Raw genomic sequence first — 20,965 nt, forward strand, 5'->3', positions numbered from 1 at the left:
CCTGACTGTGTGGCCATTGAGTCCTGGATCCTAGCGTCTTCAGGGTTATCTCAAGACGTCATTGCCACTATGAGACAGGCTAGGAAACCAACGTCCGCCAAGATCTACCACAGGACGTGGAAAATTTTCCTGTCGTGGTGCTCTGCTCAGGGTTTTTCTCCCTGGCCTTTTGCCTTGCCCACTTTTCTGTCCTTCCTTCAATCTGGACTGGAAAAGGGTTTGTCGCTCGGCTCCCTTAAGGGACAAGTCTCAGCGCTCTCTGTGTTTTTCCAGAAGCGCCTAGCCAGACTTCCACAGGTACACACGTTCCTGCAGGGGGTTTGTCACATCGTTCCTCCTTACAAGCGGCCGTTAGAACCCTGGGATCTGAACAGGGTGCTGCTGGTTCTTCAGAAACCACTATTCGAGCCAATGAGAGATATTTCTCTCTCACGCCTTTCGCAGAAAGTGGTTTTTCTAGTAGCAGTCACTTCACTTCGGAGAGTGTCTGAGCTAGCAGCGCTGTCATGCAAAGCCCCTTTCCTGGTTTTTCACCAGGACAAGGTGGTTCTGCGTCCGGTTCCGGAATTTCTCCCTAAGGTGGTATCCCCCTTTCATCTCAATCAGGATATCTCCTTACCTTTTTTTTTTGTCCTCATCCAGTTCACCAATGTGAAAAGGATTTGCACTTGTTAGATCTGGTGAGAGCACTCAGACTCTACATTTCTCGTACGGCGCCCCTGCGCCGCTCGGATGCACTCTTTGTCCTTGTCGCTGGCCAGCGTAAAGGGTCACAGGCTTCCAAATCAACCTTGGCTCGGTGGATCAAGGAGCCAATTCTCGAAGCCTACCGTTCGGCTGGGCTTCCGGTTCCCTCAGGGCTGAAGGCCCATTCTACCAGAGCCATGGGCGCGTCCTGGGCTTTGAGGCACCAGGCTACGGCTCAGCAGGTGTGTCAGGCGGCTACCTGGTCGAGCCTGCACACTTTCACGAAGCACTATCAGGTGCATACCTATGCTTCGGCGGATGCCAGCCTAGGTAGACGAGTCCTTCAGGCGGCGGTTGCCCACCTGTAGGAAGAGGCCGTTTTACGGCTCTCTTACGAGGTATTATTTTACCCACCCAGGGACTGCTTTTGGACGTCCCAATTGTCTGGGTCTCCCAATGGAGCGACAAAGAAGAAGGGAATTTTGTTTACTTACCGTAAATTCCTTTTCTTCTAGCTCCAATTGGGAGACCCAGCGCCCGCCCCTGTTTTTTTGTGTGTACACATGTTGTTCATGTTGAATGGTTTCAGTTCTCCGATATTCCTTCGGATTGAAGTTACTTTAAACCAGTTTATAATTCTTTTTCCTCCTTCTTGCTTTTGCACCAAAACTGAGGAGCCCGTGGGAGCACGGGGGGTGTATAGGCAGAAGGGGAGGGGCTTAACACTTTTAAGTGTAATACTTTGTGCGGCCTCCGGAGGCATAGCCTATACACCCAATTGTCTGGGTCTCCCAATTGGAGCTAGAAGAAAAGGAATTTACGGTAAGTAAACAAAATTCCCTTCATTGCTCCTTCCGTTCCAAGCCCTCCCATTTGTCCAAACAAAGGTTTCAGACCATATGTGAGATATCACCGCGCTCATAAAAAAGTGGGTAACAAATGTTGGGGGGTCAAATTTTTGGAATTACCTCTTGAAAAAGTGAGAAAATTGATGCTAAAGCAACAATTTTGAGAAAAAAAATGAAAATTTTCAATGTGACAACGTAATGTTATCAAAATCTGTGAAGTACCTGTGGGTCCAAAATGCTCACTATACCCCTAGATAGAAGCCTTAAGGGGTCTAGTTTCCAAAATGGCGTCACTTGAGGGGGGTTTCTGCTGTTTAGGTACCTTAGCGGACAGGTAAATGCAACATGGTGCCCGCAATCTGTTTCAGCCAAATTTGCTTTCCAAATTCAAATATTGCTCCTTCTGTTCCAAGCCCTCCCATTTACCCAAACAGAGGTTTCTGACCACATGTGGGGTATTGCCGCGTTCATAAGAAAGTGGGTAACACGTTTTGGGGTTCATTTTGTTGTGTTATTTCTTCTAAAAGTGAATAAAGTTGGAGTAGAGCAACATTTTAGGTAAAATTTTATTTTTTGCTTTTTTTTTCATTCCACATTGCTTTAGTTCCTGTGAAGCACCAGAAGGGTTAATAAACTTCTTGGATGTGGTTTTGAGTACTTTGGGGGGGGGTCCAGATTTTAGACTGGGGTCACTTTTGGGTATTTTCTGTCACCTAGGCCTCTCAAAGTCACTTCAAATGTGATGAGGTCCCTAAAAAAAATGGTTTGGTAAATTTTGATGTAAAAATGAGAAATTGCTGATGAACTTTGAACCCTTCTAACTTCCTAACAAAAAAAAATTTGTTTCCAAAATTGTGCTGATGTAAAGTAGACAAGTGGGAAATGTTATGTATTAACTATTTTGTGTCACAGAACTCTCTGGTTTAACGGTATAAAAATTCAAAAGTTAAAAATTGATAAGTTTTCAAAATTTGCCAAAATTAAAATTTCTTTCATAAATAAATGCAAAAAATATTGACCAAAATTTGATACTAACATGAAGTCCAATATATCACGAAAAAAGAAATCTCAGAATCACTCGCATCCTTTGAAGCGTTCCAGAGCTATAGCCTCATGAAGTGACGCTGGTCAGAATTGCAAAATTTGGTCTGGTCATTAAGGTGAAAATTAGCTCCGTCACCAAGGGGTAATTATATCGGGTGGTGAACTTTGATTTTTCACTTGTTGAATGATCCCTGGAACAGTCAGTTCCTTGGTGAACACGGATGCAAAGTGCTTGTTCAATATCTCACTCTTTGCTTTGTCCTCTATAATTAACATATTTTAAGCGGTCGATACTATCCGTTGTTTTCATTTTGGGATTTATTTTAATGTCCTTTGAGATTTTTGTTTTAGTAGCCAATTTTGCTAGCTTGATTTCTTTTTTTTACATTTCCTATTGATATCTTTATACTCCTGAAATGCTATTTCTGTATTCTCAGCCTTAAATATTTTAAATGCCCTTTGTCTTTATTTGTGTGGTGCACCGGTCAGTCGGGGTCATCACTGCGGGACATTGACTCTCGTTCTTCTCTTACAGGCATCTGTAAATGACGCCGCCGCTCCCCGACGTCACACGGCCGAGGCTGCAGCATGAGAGTCTTACAGGAAGAGCAGGCGCCATCAGCCTGGAGGACGAGAGCTTGGGGCTGAGGAGCCAGCGTCTGCACGACCCGCTCCTGGGATCATCCACGTTACTGTAGTGCAGCCTGCACACGTCTCACATCTGGGACCCAGCGCCGCAGATCTCACGTAACGGAGAGCGCTCCGATGTGCAGACCCCTACACGTGTGTACAGAGACGGTGATCACCATTGTCAAGAGCTCGGCGTACTGTCAGGACACTAGCACAGAACTAATGCTCTCAGCTGGGGGTTTGTTACAGTGTATCCTGCTGAGCGCCAGCAGATTATCACAACTCCCAGAGGACGACGCTGCCACAAACCCTCAGCTGTGAGGTCCAGAAAATGAGGCTGCTTCTGCCAGAAAAATACAGAACTTCACGGTCCGATCTCCATCTGCTTCTCGCCTGTAGTTTTACTGATTATAAAGCACCAAAGCTCCTCTATAGTGGATGTAATTCTGCCACATAGCGGGCGCTTAAGCAAGCATTGTTGACCTTAGGGAGATCAACATATCCACTGCGGAGACACCATCACGTGTTTCACAACGCAGTGATTCTAGAGCATTGCCCCCTGGGAAGTATGCAAATAAGAAAGCCGCGGAGACACCATCACATGTTTCTCAACGCTGGCAGGAAACTAGCCAGGTCTTTCACCGGGAAGGAACAGCCACGGGAAGGGCAGCCTCCAGTCAAGGAAACCACCTATACCAAACATGGTATCCATCCACAGACAGCCGTTTCGGGGTATTTGCCCCTCATCAGTGTGGAGTAGGAATCTGGCTAGCGTTGACAAACACGTGATGGTGTCTCCGCGGCTTTCTTATTTGCATACTTCCCAGGGGGCAATGCTCTAGAATCACTGCGTTGAGAAACACGTGATGGTGTCTCCGCAGTGGATATGTTGATCTCCCTAAGGTCAACAATGCTTGCTTAAGTAGTCTTTTACTAGGCATTGCCCCCACTAGCCAGATTCCTACTCCACATAGCAGGCGCTCACATGTTACAGAGCAGAAGGCGCCCCCTAGGGGCAGCCGAGGGCAGATTCCTCTGTGCAGGGGCTTTGGTATTTCATATCACAAAAACAGAACAGGGACAGCTGCAGAAAGCGGAGCCTGATAAGAGCTGGAGCGTCACCGCCGGTCCCTGCCCCCGACAGCCAAAACCTCCGCTGCTGAGCCGAGGAAAATCACCGGACAGCGGCGAACCTGCTCCACAAACAACAGCCCTGGACCGAAATACTGTCACATGACCAGTGATGGCTGACCACCGCTCCGAGGACTGACCTGATCAATAGTATGAATCAGCTCACCGTGGAAAAAGCTCAGTCTTGATTTCATCCTGGAGCACGGACAGGCACTGCCACAGCCCAAAATAATACAAAAGATGAGGATGTCCAGCTCTTCAGACAACGCGTTGTGCTGGTCATGTCATTCTTTGTGTCTGCATGATAAAATAAAGACGTGATTTTTTTGCCTGAAGAGCTGGACATCCTCATCTTTTGTACTGTGACCTGATCTCTGCAGGGGGAGAGATGCCATGCCTTTGGTTATCCATATGCTCCGACACCCGCTTACAGTTTACACACTGTGGCCAGAAACAATCGCGCTGCAACTAAATAAATGCTTTAAGTGAAAAAATCGCTGTCTAGTTCCACCCCCCCCCCGAGGCTGTGACGGGCCCAGGGCGGGCCCCCCCCCCCCCGAGGCTGTGACGGGCCCAGGGCGCCCCCCCCCCCCCCCCCCCCGAGGCTGTGACGGGCCCAGGGCGACCCCCCCCCCCCCGAGGCAGTGACGGGCCCAGGGCGCCCCCCCCCCCGAGGCTGTGACGGGCCCAGGGCGCCCCCCCCCCCCCGAGGCTGTGACGGGCCCAGGGCAGTCTTCTCCCAGGCTGTGACGGGCCCAGGGCGGTCTTCTCCCAGGCTGTGACGGGCCCCCCGAGGCTGTGAGGGGCGTCTGGTAATAACATACAGACAGTTTATAATTATGTAAGAAATTTATTCTCTTATAAATTATTTTCACTCTGATCCATATTGCACATGAGCAGAACATGGCGCCACTACACGAGGAGGCACGAGGTGTCGGACTCCACGCCTCCCGTCTGAATGAGGCGGGTGCTGACAGAACATACGTATGGATACAGGCCTCCGACAGACAGATAAGCATGAACCCCGAGATCCGGCCAGCAATATGCGGAGTAGGGGCGCCCCCTGGAGGCAGGCGCCGCCTATCCCTGCACTGAGAACTGCTGCTCTGGAGGCGTTTCTGCGAGTTCTCAGGGCGATATTGACGGGCCGGAGACGAACACTGAGGGGTCCTCCAGCCCCATGTAACCGCAGTCACTGTATTGTGACCGGCGTCTTTCCTATACACCCTTCATTGTGCTTGTCACTTCTGCAGGATCTCTGCTTGCCGTCAGTGAACAGGTTTGATACGGTGACGGAGCGTGTCCTGTCCCAGTATCGTCTCGGAGCTGGATCCAGTGTAGACAATGCACAGCATTCTGGTACAATGTGTTGGGGCAGGACACATTTGGAGCCTGTTTTGATCCCAGGTTTTCTGGATTGTCTAGACTGGATACAATTGAAGCAAACCCTCAGCTGTGAGAAGCACTGGTCAGGAAAGGGTGCTCAGCCTCTGAAAGTAAACCGGACTGCTGACAGTCACTGACAGCAAGCCGCGATCGTGGCAAGAAACCACAATACAAGGGATATGCCGGTCACTCCTGGCGAGCCGCCCTTGCCATGGCTCTGGAGGACCCTTATAGGGGATAGCACTTTAGCAGCAATATAATAGAATGATGTGACATCAGCGCCACCTGCTGGACACTCCGGGTGTGACAGTCGCTACCGGAACGCGTTTAGCCTTGTTGCGGTGCGGCAGTACGGACTGAGCAGAGCCGGACCGCCAAGATTTACCGCTGTTGTAAGAATGCCGGATTATTGGACTCATTGGGTAATGTGTGACCTGTGTCCCGTCCCCCCAGTCCTGACACCCGGGAGGTGGGGGGCTCATGGGGCGGATGAGTCTATAGGGCGAGGATTCAGGCAGTGACTGTTCACAGCAGCTGATGGCGGATAATAAAACCTGGACACTGGCGGGACGTGTGCGCGGGGCTCAGGCCTTCATCAGCGCGCCCACCACCGCCTTCACATTCAGGCTGCGCAGGTCGCAGTACGTCTGACCCGTGCCCACAAACACGATGGGCTGCCCGGTGATGTACGTCATGGAGATGGCAGCGCCCACCTGCGGGAGAGAAAGAAGAGGTGAGGCCACAACGATCCGCCATATGCCGTGGTGCAGCACACAGACGGCGGCAGCTTCCTCATGCCCTGTGCTTATACATTTACCACCAATTTCAAGATCTCTGCTTGCTGCCAGCGACTGCAGGAGGCCTCATCATCGGGGACAATAACGCCCAATCCTCTGAGCCGCACACAGTGTGAACTAGGACATCACAGCAAGCAGAGATACTGAAAATGAATGAATGAACACGAAATGCACAGCAAGCTGCGGACACAATATCCACTATGGGGGTGAGCGGAGACGGAGCGCAGGATTCTGGGTGGAATTTCACGGTAGGATGCGATGTCAGGTGAGAAAAGAAAATCAATTTTCACACAAAAGACAAAGTGAAACCTTATGCAGATTTATACTGAAGTCTTAATAAGAGTGCGACTGCCCCTTTAAAGAGATATCCCCACCCACGCTGGAGGCGTAACCATGGAGACCCCCAAGATTAAAGGGAACCTGTCAGGTCCAATCTTCCCCCGCACCACGAGCAGTTCTGGTTGTATATTGCTAATCCCTGCCTCACTGTCCCTGTATACACCAGCATAGATAAAGGGACCTATAGAAAAAGGATTTCTAAACATCTTTTATCGTATGCTAATGAGGATGGGGACTAGTCCCCTGGGCGTTGCTTCCATTGCCAGCCACCCCCATTAGCATGTTAGTGCGCCCCTGTGGTCGTGGTAATGAATACGCAGGGTCACAGGATGATCTCGCCTCTCCGCTGCCATCGCGTCTGATGGGGGATTTCGGCTCAGCGCACAAGACCCCGGAGTCTGGATCATGCGCACTACGTTAGTTTGAAGCCGGGATGCGCACACCCAGCTTCATAGTGCGCATGATCCAAACTCCAGGTCCATGTGCAATGCGCCAAAATCCCCCGTCAGACGCGATGGCAGCGAAGAGGCGAGATCATCCTGTGACCCTGCGTATTCATTAGCATGATAGCACGACCACAGGGGTGTACTAACATGCTAATGGGGGCGACTGGCAATTGAAGCAACGCCCAGGGGACTAGTCCCCGCGCTCATTAGCATACGATAAAAGATCATTAATACTTTTTCTATAGATCTCTATCTATGCGAGCGTATACATAGACAGTGAGGCAGGGATTAGCAATATACACCCAGAACTGCTCGTGGTGCGGGGGCAGATTGGATCTGACAGGTCCCCTTTAAGGCTCTGTAAAAACCAAGGCAATAGCATCTCCCCTCAGCCGGACAGTGCGGGGCCCCAGTGTAAGGAGCCAATGACGGCATGAAGGAGGAAAGCTCTGGACAGTGCGGGGCCCCAGTGTAAGGAGACACTGAGAGCATGAAGGAGGAAAGCTCTGGACAGTGCGGGGCCCCAGTGTAAGGAGACACTAACAGCATGAAGGAGGAAAGCTCTGGACAGTGCGGGGCCCCAGTGTAAGGAGCCACTGACGGCATGAAGGAGGAAAGGTCTGGACAGTGTGGGGCCCCAGTGTAAGGAGCCAATGACGGCATGAAGGAGGAAAGCTCTGGACAGTGCGCGGCCCCAGTGTAAGGAGACACTGACGGCATGAAGGAGGAAAGCTCTGGACAGTGCGGGGCCCCAGTGTAAGGAGACACTAACAGCATGAAGGAGGAAAGCTCTGGACAGTGCGGGGCCCCAGTGTAAGGAGCCACTGACAGCATGAAGGAGGAAAGCTCTGGACAGTGCAGGGCCCCAGTGTAAGGAGCCACTGACAGCATGAAGGAGGAAAGCTCTGGACAGTGCAGGGCCCCAGTGTAAGGAGACACTGACAGCATGAAGGAGGAAAGCTCTGGACAGTGCGGGGCCCCAGTGTAAGGAGCCACTGACAGCATGAAGGAGGAAAGCTCTGGACAGTGCGCGGCCCCAGTGTAAGGAGACACTGACGGCATGAAGGAGGAAAGCTCTGGACAGTGCGGGGCCCCAGTGTAAGGAGACACTAACAGCATGAAGGAGGAAAGCTCTGGACAGTGCGGGGCCCCAGTGTAAGGAGCCACTGACAGCATGAAGGAGGAAAGCTCTGGACAGTGCAGGGCCCCAGTGTACGGAGCCACTGACAGCATGAAGGAGGAAAGCTCTGGACAGTGCAGGGCCCCAGTGTAAGGAGACACTGACAGCATGAAGGAGGAAAGCTCTGGACAGTGCGGGGCCCCAGTGTAAGGAGCCACTGACAGCATGAAGGAGGAAAGCTCTGGACAGTGCGCGGCCCCAGTGTAAGGAGACACTGACATGAAGAAGGAAAGCTGTGAACATTGCGAGGCTCAAGTGTAAGGAGTCACTGATGGCATGAAGGAGCAAAACCCCGGACCGGACGGCGCCCAAGTGTAAAGAGCCATTGATGGCATGAAGGAGGAAAGCTCCGGGTCCCAGTGTAAGGAGCTGGCGACAGCATAATAGAGTAAGGCTGGGACCAGGCATCAGATTTACCTTATCATCAATCGTGTCGAACTTTGTGAGCACGATCCCATCGATGAGCCGCGGCTTTTCCGACAGTGAGTGATCAGCCAGCGCCTTGTTAAACTTCACCTGTGAATTCGGAGAACAAGCAGCAGTTACCTCCATGCAGCTCGACCTCAACCCCCAACGTGCGCCCAAACCCAGCAACGTGTCACCGCACCAGCTGATCCACCGCCTCATTGCCCACCAAGGCTTCCCCAACAAAGAGGACAAGGTCCGGCATGTTGACAGCGATCAGCTTTGCCAGCGCGGTCATCAGAGGAGCGTTGTCCTGCATGCGGCCGGCCGTGTCCACCAGCACCACGTCATAACCCTGATTCCGAGCTGCACCGAGACAAAGAGGCAGTTTAATCACAGAGGGTCTCATTTACCAAACAGCACCACCCACTCTGCAGCCTTAACAACCCCAGAGCAGCTACTCTTAGGAGACGCGTCTCCCTGCAGAGGGTTCTCACCGTAAGATATGGCCTCCATGGCAATGCCAGCAGCGTCTTTGCCGTAGCCCTTCTCATAGAGTTGCACCATGGAGCGGCCATTGTGCTTCTCAGGAGGGTGCAGGGAATTAAGGCGTTTTGTGTGGGTGCGCAGCTGCTCCACCGCCCCGGCCCGGAATGTGTCACACGCGGCTATCAGCACGTTATACCCGTTCTCTATCAGCCAGAAGGAAATCTGGAGCAGAAGAGGCGACATATTAGTGGGGGAACGGGCCACGGCCACATCCGGTAATCACGCACTTACTTTGGCCAGGTTGGTGGATTTCCCCACTCCATTCACCCCACAGAAAGTGATGACGTATGGACGACGCATGCGCTGTGACTCCATCACATCACGCAGCACATCCACACGACGCTTTGGCTGCAAGATCTGCACCAGGGACTCCTGTAAAGCTCGTTTCACTGCAGACGTCACAGCTGATGGGAGGAAAGAGGAGGGAACAGCAGTGCAGTGAGCGCAGCTCTGGAGTATAATACAGGAGGAAACTCAGGATCAGTAATGTATGTACACAGTGACTGCACCAGCAGAATAGTGAGTGCAGCTCTGGAGTATAATACAGGGGGTAACTCAGGATCAGTAATGTATGTACACAGTGACTGCACCAGCAGAATAGTGAGCACAGCTCCGGAGTATAATACTAGATGTAACGAAAGGATCAGTAATGTAATGTATGTACACAGCGACTCCACCAGCAGAATAGTGAGTGCAGCTCTGGAGTATAATACAGGAGGTAACTCAGGATCAATAATGTATGTACACAGTGACTGCACCAGCAGAATAGTGAGTGCAGCTCTGGAGTATAATACAGGAGGTAACTCAGGATCAATAATGTATGTACACAGTGACTGCACCAGCAGAATAGTGAGCGCAGCTCTGGAGTATAATACTGAATGTAACGAAAGGATCAGTAATGTACAGTTAGGTCCAGAAATATTTGGACAGTGACACAAGTTTTGTTATTTTAGCTGTTTACAAAAACATGTTCAGAAATACAATTCTATATATAATATGGGCTGAAAGTGCACACTCCCAGCTGCAATATGAGAGTTTTCACATCCAAATCGGAGAAAGGGTTTAGGAATCATAGCTCTGTAATGCATAGCCTCCTCTTTTTCAAGGGACCAAAAGTAATTGGACAAGGGACTCTAAGGGCTGCAATTAACTCTGAAGGCGTCTCCCTCGTTAACCTGTAATCAATGAAGTAGTTAAAAGGTCTGGGGTTGATTACAGGTGTGTGGTTTTGCATTTGGAAGCTGTTGCTGTGACCAGACAACATGCTGTCTAAGGAACTCTCAATTGAGGTGAAGCAGAACATCCTGAGGCTGAAAAAAAAGAAAAAATCCATCAGAGAGATAGCAGACATGCTTGGAGTAGCAAAATCAACAGTCGGGTACATTCTGAGAAAAAAGGAATTGACTGGTGAGCTTGGGAACTCAAAAAGGCCTGGGCGTCCACGGATGACAACAGCGGTGGATGATCGCCGCATACTTTCTTTGGTGAAGACCTGTACCAGAATGATGGGAAGAAAAAAGACTGGAGAAGAAAGGGAACCGCACATGATCCAAGGCACACCACATCCTCTGTAAAACATGGTGGAGGCAACGTGATGGCATGGGCATGCATGGCTTTCAATGGCACTGGGTCACTTGTGTTTATTGATGACATAACAGCAGACAAGAGTAGCCGGATGAATTCTGAAGTGTACCGGGATATACTTTCAGCCCAGATTCAGCCAAATGCCGCAAAGTTGATCGGACGGCGCTTCATAGTACAGATGCACAATGACCCCAAGCATACAGCCAAAGCTACCCAGGAGTTCATGAGTGCAAAAAAGTGGAACATTCTGCAATGGCCAAGTCAATCACCAGATCTTAACCCAATTGAGCATGCATTTCACTTGCTCAAATCCAGACTTAAGACGGAAAGACCCACAAACAAGCAAGACCTGAAGGCTGCGGCTGTAAAGGCCTGGCAAAGCATTAAGAAGGAGGAAACCCAGCGTTTGGTGATGTCCATGGGTTCCAGACTTAAGGCAGTGATTGCCTCCAAAGGATTCGCAACAAAATATTGAAAATAAAAATATTTTGTTTGGGTTTGGTTTATTTGTCCAATTACTTTTGACCTCCTAAAATGTGGAGTGTTTGTAAAGAAATGTGACAATTCCTACAATTTCTATCAGATATTTTTGTTCAAACCTTCAAATTAAACGTTACAATCTGCACTTGAATTCTGCTGTAGAGATTTCATTTCAAATCCAATGTGGTGGCATGCAGAACCCAACTCGCCAAAATTGTGTCACTGGCCAAAGATTTCTGGACCTAACAGTGACTGCACCAGCAGAATAGTGAGTGCAGCTCTAGTGTATACTACAGGAGGTAACTCAGGATCAGTAATGTAATGTATATACACAGTGACTGCACCAGCAGAATAGTGAGTGCAGCTCTAGTGTATACTACAGGAGGTAACTCAGGATCAGTAATGTAATGTATATACACAGTGACTGCACCAGCAGAATAGTGAGTGCAGCTCTAGTGTATACTACAGGAGGTAACTCAGGATCAGTAATGTAATGTATATACACAGTGACTGCACCAGCAGAATAGTGAGCGCAGCTCCGGAGTATAATACTGGATGTAACAAAAAGGATCAGTACTGTTATATGACTTACTTGAGAAAGTTCCCATGACTTTCCCTTCCAGTCTCTTTGCCACTGACTCGCAGAGCTGCACAGCAATGTCCGCAGCTACATTCTTGGCTACAAGAATTGCAAACATGTAAGAAATGCAGAAAATGATCACAAATGAAGCAGATAAATGCAGTATTCCTCTTATTGTTTCTGCTCTTTTGCCATTCAGGAATCCAGTAAAGCTGAGTGCCAGGAGTAGCTGGTCTGCATGACTCCCTGTGCAGCGTTACATCAGCCTCACCTATGAGATGGTCCTTCATCTTCTCCAGCACCGGCTCCATGTCATCCATGGTTAGACTTTTAGCCCCAACCAGACCCTTCAACATCCCAAACATCCCTCCGAAGCCACTCTTCTTGGCACTGGAAGAAACCCCTCAGAGGTGAGAGCACAGCACGGACCCCCGGCCCCGGCCAGTCGCATAGACAGGTGGTCTACCTGGACTTCTCCACAGATGGGGGGCTTTTGCTTTGGACAGTGGGGACATCTTCCTCTTCCTCGCTGCTGCTTTCATACTCCACATCCGGGGGGTTTCCTGACATGAAACCACTGCGGAATCTCTGAAAGACACATTGCATAAACACATAAAGGGGATGTGGCTGCTTCTTCCAAAAACAGCGCCACATCTGTCTACAGGTTGTGTCTGGCATTACAGCTCAGCTCCATAGAAGTGAACGGTGCGGACATGCAATCCAACACAGAAGCTGTAGATATTCACAGAAGGCTGCCATGATTATCTGATCCTGCACAGGCCCTCTACCTGGTGACAACCACTAATTGCTGCCATTACAGTAACCTAATGGGTTAACATCGTGCGCTCCTGTAGAGGGTGTGGAGTAGATGCTGCAGGACACAGCCGGGCCTCACCAGCGCCTCCAGATCGTCGTCCGGCACAGCCCCCTCCTCCGCGGTGCCGTTGGTGGTGGGTTTGCTGTAGTCGAGCTCTTTGGTGTTGGACGCCCCGAGCTCCCACACCCGCGGCTGCTTTCCCTTCTCCTTCTGAGCCTCCGGCTTTGGTGATTTGCTATGGAAAAGTAAAAGTTGTCAGTATTCAGTGACGTCCGGACCCTGCCCCAGGACCCCCACGTGCCATGTCCACACCTGGCCTTGTCCCCGGTCTTCATCTTCTTCTTGAAGAACTCCTCGCGCTTCCTTTGCATGGTCTCCTCGGCGCTCAGCTCCTCCGTGTCCCCGGAGGATGGCGGTGCACTCGCCTTCGGTTTGTTGGAAGTGACGGCTTCTGGAGCGATATCTGCAAAACAGAGGAGTTTGGTGTATGAAGGACAAGCAGAGGAGCCCCCCGAGGCCGGGCGAGGTCTGTGGGGTCCACACCCCTCCCCACACCTCCTTCCTGGCCTTACATGAACCCCAGATGTCAGCCAGACCCCCTACAATACACAGGTAGTCTCCGTCCTGGCACCGCACGGGTAATTCCCGCCACTCACTCTCTTTCTTAGAAGACTTGCTCTTCTTGTGATTCTCCTTGGCTTTCTCTCCCGGTTTTTCGATCATGGACTTCACAGTTTTCTTGGACTTCTCAGACTGTTTGAATGTCTTCATGGCGGCGGGGGCCCGAGCTCGGCTGCTCTCCTCCGCTGCCCTGTAAGGGGGAGACAAGTCAGCCCAGGACCACAAATCCCCAGAGCCGCAGACACCCCGATATCGAGGGCGGATTACACCCCCTCACCCCCCGACCAACCGGAGAAGGAAGTCAAAATCATCCTGGAAATCGAAGGAGCCGCTCAGTAACCCCAGGGCGCCGTTCTGCTGGATCTGATTGCGGTACTTGTCCCGGAACTCTTTATGGACGTCATCTATTAACTTGTCCACATACGTCAGCGTCAAAATCTTCTGGTATCCGACCTGCGGGGGACGGGAGACAGATTAGGGGGAGACACAGGGGCTAATCTGCCAGCCGCCCCCTCCCCCGTCATTGAGCACCCCACTCTCGTGTCAGTCTTCAGAACCAGCAGGCTCAGGATGCGCGAGGGGGACACGGATCAGTGCACGGCCGCGGCCATCGTCCCCCTCATCTTACCACGAAAACCAGCTCAAACTGATTGTCCAGCTTGTACTTCAGGGTGAGGGAGTCATGGTTGTAGCAGTTGCTGCCGCCGCGCTCCTGCAGAGACACAATGATGAGAGTAGTGCTCCACCAACCATAACCAGCCCCAATACTGCTGCCCCCCCCCCCCCCCGTATATCAAAACAGGACACCCCAAAAGTAACAATCACACCCAGATACTTATAGTACAGTCAGCATCTCACAGGCACTCAGTGGACCCCAAAATATTAAACCACCGATCACAACATTCTACCTCCTGGCACAGCCCCCCCCCCCCGTGTCTGGTCATTACCCCCCTCCCCCACAATAACAGGGGCCGCAGTAAAACAATCACATCATCCTCATACTGAACCCCCATATTATGTGCTTGAGCCACAAAACCATTGTGCTTCCAATACGGGGCCCCCTAAAGAACCAGAGCAAATGCCGCCATATGGAGATCGACTCATACAGCAGCCTGACACCCCGACAATCACTGCGCCGCGGTCACCTCCTGACACCCCGACAATCACTGCGCCGCGGTCACCTCCTGACACCCCGACAATCACTTCGCCGCGGTCACCTCCTGACACCCCGACAATCACTGCATCGCGGTCACCTCCTGACACCCCGAGAATCACTGCGCCGCGGTCTCCTCCTGACACCCCGAGAATCACTGCGCCGCGGTCACCTCCTGACACCCCGACAATCACTGCGCCGCGGTCACCTCCTGACACCCCGACAATCACTGCATCGCGGTCACCTCCTGACACCCCGACAATCACTGCACCGCGGTCACCTCCTGACACCCCGACAATCACTGCACCGCGGTCACCTCCTGACACCCCGACAATCACTGCACCGCGGTCACCTCCTGACACCCCGACAATCACTGCGCCGCGGTCCCTCCTGACACCCCGACAATCACTGCACCGCGGTCACCTCCTGACACCCCGACAATCACTGCATCGCGGTCACCTCCTGACACCCCGACAATCACTGCGCCGCGGTCACCTCCTGACACCCCGACAATCACTGCGCCGCGGTCACCTCCTGACACCCCGACAATCACTGCATCGCGGTCACCTCCTGACACCCCGACAATCACTGCACCGCGGTCACCTCCTGACACCCCGACAATCACTGCGCCGCGGTCACCTCCTGACACCCCGACAATCACTGCACCGCGGTCACCTCCTGACACCCCGACAATCACTGCATCGCGGTCACCTCCTGACACCCCGACAATCACTGCACCGCGGTCACCTCCTGACACCCCGACAATCACTGCGCCGCGGTCACCTCCTAGCTCCCAGTGAATCAGTGCACGCTGGCCATCTCCTCGCCTCCCCCAGTGCTCCTCTCTCATCTGCACCCCCCCTGGTCCTTTTCCTCTCTCTTCTGCGTGCCCCCCCCCCCCCCGTCCTCCTCCTCTCTCCTCTGCCCCCCGGCCCTTTTCCTCTTCCTCTGCCCCCCCGGCCCTTTTCCTCCCCCCCCCCGGTCCTTTTCCTCTCTCCTCTGCTTCCCCCCCGGTCCTCCTCTTCACTCCTCTGCCCCCCAGTCCCTTTCCTCTCTCTCCCCCCCGGTCCTTTTCCTCTCTCCTCTTCCCCCCCCCCCCTCCCCCCGGTCCTTTTCCTCTCTCCTCTTCCCCCCCCCTCCCCCCGGTCCTTTTCCTCTCTCTTCTGCCCCCCCCTCCCCCCGGTCCTTTTCCTCTCTCTTCTGCCCCCCCCGGTCCTCCTCCTCTTCTCTCCTCTGCTCCCCCGGTCCCCCTCCTCTCCCTTCTGCCCCCCCCGGTCCTACTCCTCTCCCTTCTGCCCCCCCCGGTCCTCCTCCTCTCCCTTCTGCCCCCCCCCCCGGTCCGCCTCCTCTCCCTTCTGCCCCCCCCCCCCGGTCCGCCTCCTCTCCCTTCTGACCCCCCCGGTCCTGCTGCTCTCCCTTCTGCCCCCCCCGGTCCTCCTCCTCTCTCTTCTGCCCCCCCCCCCCTCCCCCCCGGTCCTCCTCCTCTTCTCTGCTCTGCTCCCCCGGTCCTCCTCTCTCCTCTGCCCCCCCCACCCCGGTCCTTTTCCTCTCTCCTCTGCCCCCCCCTCCAGTCCTTTTCCTCTCTCTTCTGCCCCCCCCTGGTCCTTTTCCTCTCTATTCTGCCCTCCCCTCCGGTCCTTTTCCCTCTCTCTTCTGACCCCCCTGGTCCTTTTTCTCTCTCTTCTGACACCCCCTGGTCCTTTTCCTCTCTCTTCTGACCCCCCCTGGTCCTTTTCCTCTCTCTTCTGACCCCCCCTGGTCCTTTTCCTCTCTCTTCTGACCCCCCCTGGTCCTTTTCCTCTCTCTTCTGACCCCCTATGGTCCTTTTCCTCTCTCCTCTGCCCTCCCCCGGTCCTCCACCTCTCTCCTCTGCCCAACCTGGTCCTCTACCTCTCTCCTCTTCCCCCCCTGGTCATTCTCCTCTCTCCTCTGCCCCCTTGGTTTTCCTCCTGTTTTTGCCCCCGTGAAGCTGCCCCCAATCCTCCTCCTCCCCCACCATCCTCCTCTCCCCCCCAATCTTCCTCTGGTCCTCCTCCTCCTCCTCTCTCCTCTGCCACCCCCAGTCATCCTTCTCTTTCCTTTGCCCCCCAGTCCCTCTCCTCTGCCCCCCCCGGTCCTCTTCCCTTTTCTGCCCCCGAACCTCCCCCTATCTCCCACCTCCCCCCACCCCTCCAGTCCTCATCTTCCTCCTTTCCCAGCCCTTCGGTCTTCATCTTTTCTCTTTTCTCCCCCGCCCCTCGATTCTCCTGTCCCCTTCCCTCCTCAGTTCGCACCCCCGTTCTTTTCCTCTCTCTGCCCCCCCCTTCCTCCTCTCCCCGTAGCTCCTCCTCTCTCTACCCACCGGTCCTCCTCTCCCCATAGCTCCTCCTCTCTGTACCCCCCGATTCTCCACTCCCCGTAGCTCCTCCTCTCTGGGCCCCCCCAATTGTCCTCATAGCTCCTCCTCTTTGCCCCCCCCCGATTCTCCTCTCCTCAAAGTTCCTCCTCTCTGCCCCCCGATTCTCCTCTCCCTGTAGCTCCTCCTCTCTCCGATTCTGCTCTCCTTGTAGCTCCTCCTCTTTCCCCCCCAGATTCTCCTCTCCCTGTAGCTCCTCCTTTCTCCCCCCAGATTCTCCTCTTCCTGTAGCTCCTCCTCTCTCTCCCCCGATTCTCCTCTCCCTGTAGCTCCTCCTCTCTACCCCGATTCTCCTCTCCCTGTAGCTCCTCCTCTCTCTCCCCCGATTCTCCTCTCCCTGTAGCTCCTCCTCTCTCTCCCCCGATTCTCCTCTCCCTGTAGCTCCTCCTCTCTCTCCCCCGATTCTCCTCTCCCTGTAGCTCCTCCTCTCTCTCCCCCGATTCTCCTCTCCCTGTAGCTCCTCCTCTCTCTCCCCCGATTCTCCTCTCCCTGTAGCTCCTCCTCTCTCTCCCCCGATTCTCCTCTCCCTGTAGCTCCTCCTCTCTCTCCCCCGATTCTCCTCTCCCTGTAGCTCCTCCTCTCTCTCCCCCGATTCTCCTCTCCCTGTAGCTCCTCCTCTCTCTCCCCCGATTCTCCTCTCCCTGTAGCTCCTCCTCTCTCTCCCCCGATTCTCCTCTCCCTGTAGCTCCTCCTCTCTCTCCCCCGATTCTCCTCTCCCTGTAGCTCCTCTCTCTCCCCCGATTCTCCTCTCCCTGTAGCTCCTCCTCTCTCTCCCCCGATTCTCCTCTCCCTGTAGCTCCTCCTCTCTCTCCCCCGATTCTCCTCTCCCTGTAGCTCCTCCTCTCTCTCCCCCGATTCTCCTCTCCCTGTAGCTCCTCCTCTCTCTCCCCCGATTCTCCTCCCCCTGTAGCTCCTCCTCTCTCCCCCCGATTCTCCTCCCCCTGTAGCTCCTCCTCTCTCCCCCCGATTCTCCTCCCCCTGTAGCTCCTCCTCTCTCCCCCCGATTCTCCTCCCCCTGTAGCTCCTCCTCTCTCCCCCCGATTCTCCTCCCCCTGTAGCTCCTCCTCTCTCCCCCCGATTCTCCTCCCCCTTGTAGCTCCTCCTCTCTCTCTCGATTCTCCTCCCCCTGTAGCTCCTCCTCTCTCCCCGATTCTCCTCCCCCTTGTAGCTCCTCCTCTCTCCCCCCCGATTCTCCTCCCCCTCGATTCTCCTCTCCCTGTAGCTTCTCCTCTCTCTCCCCCCCAGATTCTCCTCTCCCTGTAGCTCCTCCTCTCTCTCCCCCCCAGATTCTCCTCCCCCTGTAGCTCCTCCTCTCTCCCCGATTCTCCTCCCCCTTGTAGCTCCTCCTCTCTCCCCCCCGATTCTCCTCCCCCTCGATTCTCCTCTCCCTGTAGCTTCTCCTCTCTCTCCCCCCCAGATTCTCCTCTCCCTGTAGCTCCTCCTCTCTCTCCCCCCCCAGATTCTCCTCTCCCTGTAGTTCCTCCTCTCTCTCCCCCCCCAGATTCTCCTCTCCCTGTAGTTCCTCCTCTCTCTCCCCCCCAGATTCTCCTCTCCCTGTAGTTCCTCCTCTCTCTCCCCCCCAGATTCTCCTCTCCCTGTAGTTCCTCCTCTCTCTCCCCCCCAGATTCTCCTCTCCCTGTAGTTCCTCCTCTCTCTCCCCCCCAGATTCTCCTCTCCCTGTAGTTCCTCCTCTCTCTCCCCCCCAGATTCTCCTCTCCCTGTAGTTCCTCCTCTCTCTCCCCCCCAGATTCTCCTCTCCCTGTAGTTCCTCCTCTCTCTCCCCCCCAGATTCTCCTCTCCCTGTAGTTCCTCCTCTCTCTCCCCCCCAGATTCTCCTCTCCCTGTAGTTCCTCCTCTCTCTCCCCCCCAGATTCTCCTCTCCCTGTAGTTCCTCCTCTCTCTCCCCCCCAGATTCTCCTCTCCCTGTAGTTCCTCCTCTCTCTCCCCCCCAGATTCTCCTCTCCCTGTAGTTCCTCCTCTCTCTCCCCCCCAGATTCTCCTCTCCCTGTAGTTCCTCCTCTCTCTCCCCCCCAGATTCTCCTCTCCCTGTAGTTCCTCCTCTCTCTCCCCCCCAGATTCTCCTCTCCCTGTAGTTCCTCCTCTCTCTCCCCCCCAGATTCTCCTCTCCCTGTAGTTCCTCCTCTCTCTCCCCCCCAGATTCTCCTCTCCCTGTAGTTCCTCCTCTCTCTCCCCCCCAGATTCTCCTCTCCCTGTAGTTCCTCCTCTCTCTCCCCCCCAGATTCTCCTCTCCCTGTAGTTCCTCCTCTCTCTCCCCCCCAGATTCTCCTCTCCCTGTAGTTCCTCCTCTCTCTCCCCCCCAGATTCTCCTCTCCCTGTAGTTCCTCCTCTCTCTCCCCCCCAGATTCTCCTCTCCCTGTAGTTCCTCCTCTCTCTCCCCCCCAGATTCTCCTCTCCCTGTAGTTCCTCCTCTCTCTCCCCCCCAGATTCTCCTCTCCCTGTAGTTCCTCCTCTCTCTCCCCCCCAGATTCTCCTCTCCCTGTAGTTCCTCCTCTCTCTCCCCCCCAGATTCTCCTCTCCCTGTAGTTCCTCCTCTCTCTCCCCCCCAGATTCTCCTCTCCCTGTAGTTCCTCCTCTCTCTCCCCCCCAGATTCTCCTCTCCCTGTAGTTCCTCCTCTCTCTCCCCCCCAGATTCTCCTCTCCCTGTAGTTCCTCCTCTCTCTCCCCCCCAGATTCTCCTCTCCCTGTAGTTCCTCCTCTCTCTCCCCCCCAGATTCTCCTCTCCCTGTAGTTCCTCCTCTCTCTCCCCCCCAGATTCTCCTCTCCCTGTAGTTCCTCCTCTCTCTCCCCCCCAGATTCTCCTCTCCCTGTAGTTCCTCCTCTCTCTCCCCCCCAGATTCTCCTCTCCCTGTAGTTCCTCCTCTCTCCCCCCCAGATTCTCCTCTCCCTGTAGTTCCTCTTCTCTCTCCCCCCCAGATTCTCCTCTCCCTGTAGCTTCTCCTCTCTCTCCCCCCCAGATTCTCCTCTCCCTGTAGCTTCTCCTCTCCCTCCCCCCCCCCGATTCTCCTCTCCCTCCCCCCCCCGATTCTCCTCTCCCTCCCCCCCCCCCGATTCTCCTCTCCCTCCCCCCGATTCTCCTCTCCCTCCCCCCGATTCTCCTCTCCCTGTAGCTCCTCCTCTCTCCCCCCCGATTCTCCTCTCCCCGTAGCTCCTCCCCTCTCCCCGTAGCTCCTCCTCTCTCCCCCCCCGATTCTCCTCTCCCTGTAGCTCCTCCTCTCTCCCCCCCCGATTCTCCTCTCCCTGTAGCTCCTCCTCTCTCCCCGTAGCTCCTCCTCTCTCCCTCCCCCCGATTCTCCTCTCCCTGTAGCTCCTCCTCTCTCCCCCCCCGATTCTCCTCTCCCCGTAGCTCCTCCTCTCTCCCCGTAGCTCCTCCTCTCTCCCCGTAGCTCCTCCCTTCGCACCCCCGGACTCTCCGGTTAGGTCTGTGTCGGCTCCACCACATTACATCTGACACCACAGATAGTGATGGGCCCAGCATGACAGAACGTCTCCTGTTTGGACCCGGCAAGACCCCACATCTCAGCCCCGCAGCGGCCCCGGTGCTCACCTGTAGGATGACGGAGCGCAGCAGCGCATTGACCGGGCCGCTGATGGAGCCGCGCACCCCCTGGAAGCACCAGAGCACGATGCCGCCTTTACTGAAGATGGTGAAGAAGTCCAACATGTTTCTCTGTCCGCGCTGCGCTCCGCACGTCACTCACGGCCCCGGGACACGTCAGAGAAACACCGGGAACGCGTCACTTCCACCTGTACCGGAAGAGGCGGCTCCTGCGCGCTCCACACTATCACCCGCCGCCATCTTACTGCACCCATCAACTGACCCGCGCGCCCTCTGGAGGAGCCTGCGATATTTCACTGCACTGCTGTGATTGGCT

The 20,965-nt window shown here is 54.3% G+C and overlaps 1 protein-coding gene across 1 annotated transcript; it reads right to left on the reverse strand.

Moving 5' to 3' along the window:
* Nucleotides 1-5,170: 5,170 nt before the first annotated feature.
* Nucleotides 5,171-20,865, reverse strand: SRPRA (SRP receptor subunit alpha). Its single transcript, XM_075328590.1, has 14 exons — nucleotides 20,638-20,865; nucleotides 14,153-14,236; nucleotides 13,814-13,977; nucleotides 13,560-13,714; nucleotides 13,216-13,366; nucleotides 12,982-13,138; nucleotides 12,553-12,674; nucleotides 12,358-12,476; nucleotides 12,099-12,185; nucleotides 9,674-9,846; nucleotides 9,391-9,604; nucleotides 9,096-9,259; nucleotides 8,906-9,004; nucleotides 5,171-6,439 (listed from the first exon to the last, which is right to left on the reverse strand). The coding sequence occupies exons 1-14, from the start codon at nucleotides 20,752-20,754 to the stop codon at nucleotides 6,311-6,313; spliced, it is 1,935 nt and encodes a 644-aa protein (XP_075184705.1). The 5' UTR covers nucleotides 20,755-20,865; the 3' UTR covers nucleotides 5,171-6,310.
* Between the last annotated feature and the right edge of the window lie 100 nt (nucleotides 20,866-20,965).

The sequence above is a fragment of the Anomaloglossus baeobatrachus genome, chromosome 11 (assembly GCF_048569485.1).
Source record: "Anomaloglossus baeobatrachus isolate aAnoBae1 chromosome 11, aAnoBae1.hap1, whole genome shotgun sequence".
Classification (NCBI taxonomy): domain Eukaryota; kingdom Metazoa; phylum Chordata; class Amphibia; order Anura; family Aromobatidae; genus Anomaloglossus; species Anomaloglossus baeobatrachus.

Bases quoted from the DNA above. Each gene is read 5' to 3' on its own strand.
- SRPRA (XM_075328590.1), bottom strand. From the start codon at position 20,754: ATGTTGGACTTCTTCACCATCTTCAGTAAAGGCGGCATCGTGCTCTGG. The intron at 13,139-13,215 runs GTGTGGACATGG...ACTTTTCCATAG, and splicing joins AAGACCGGGGACAAGGCCAG to CAAATCACCAAAGCCGGAGG. The intron at 9,605-9,673 runs GTAAGTGCGTGA...CTTCTGCTCCAG, and splicing joins AATCCACCAACCTGGCCAAA to ATTTCCTTCTGGCTGATAGA.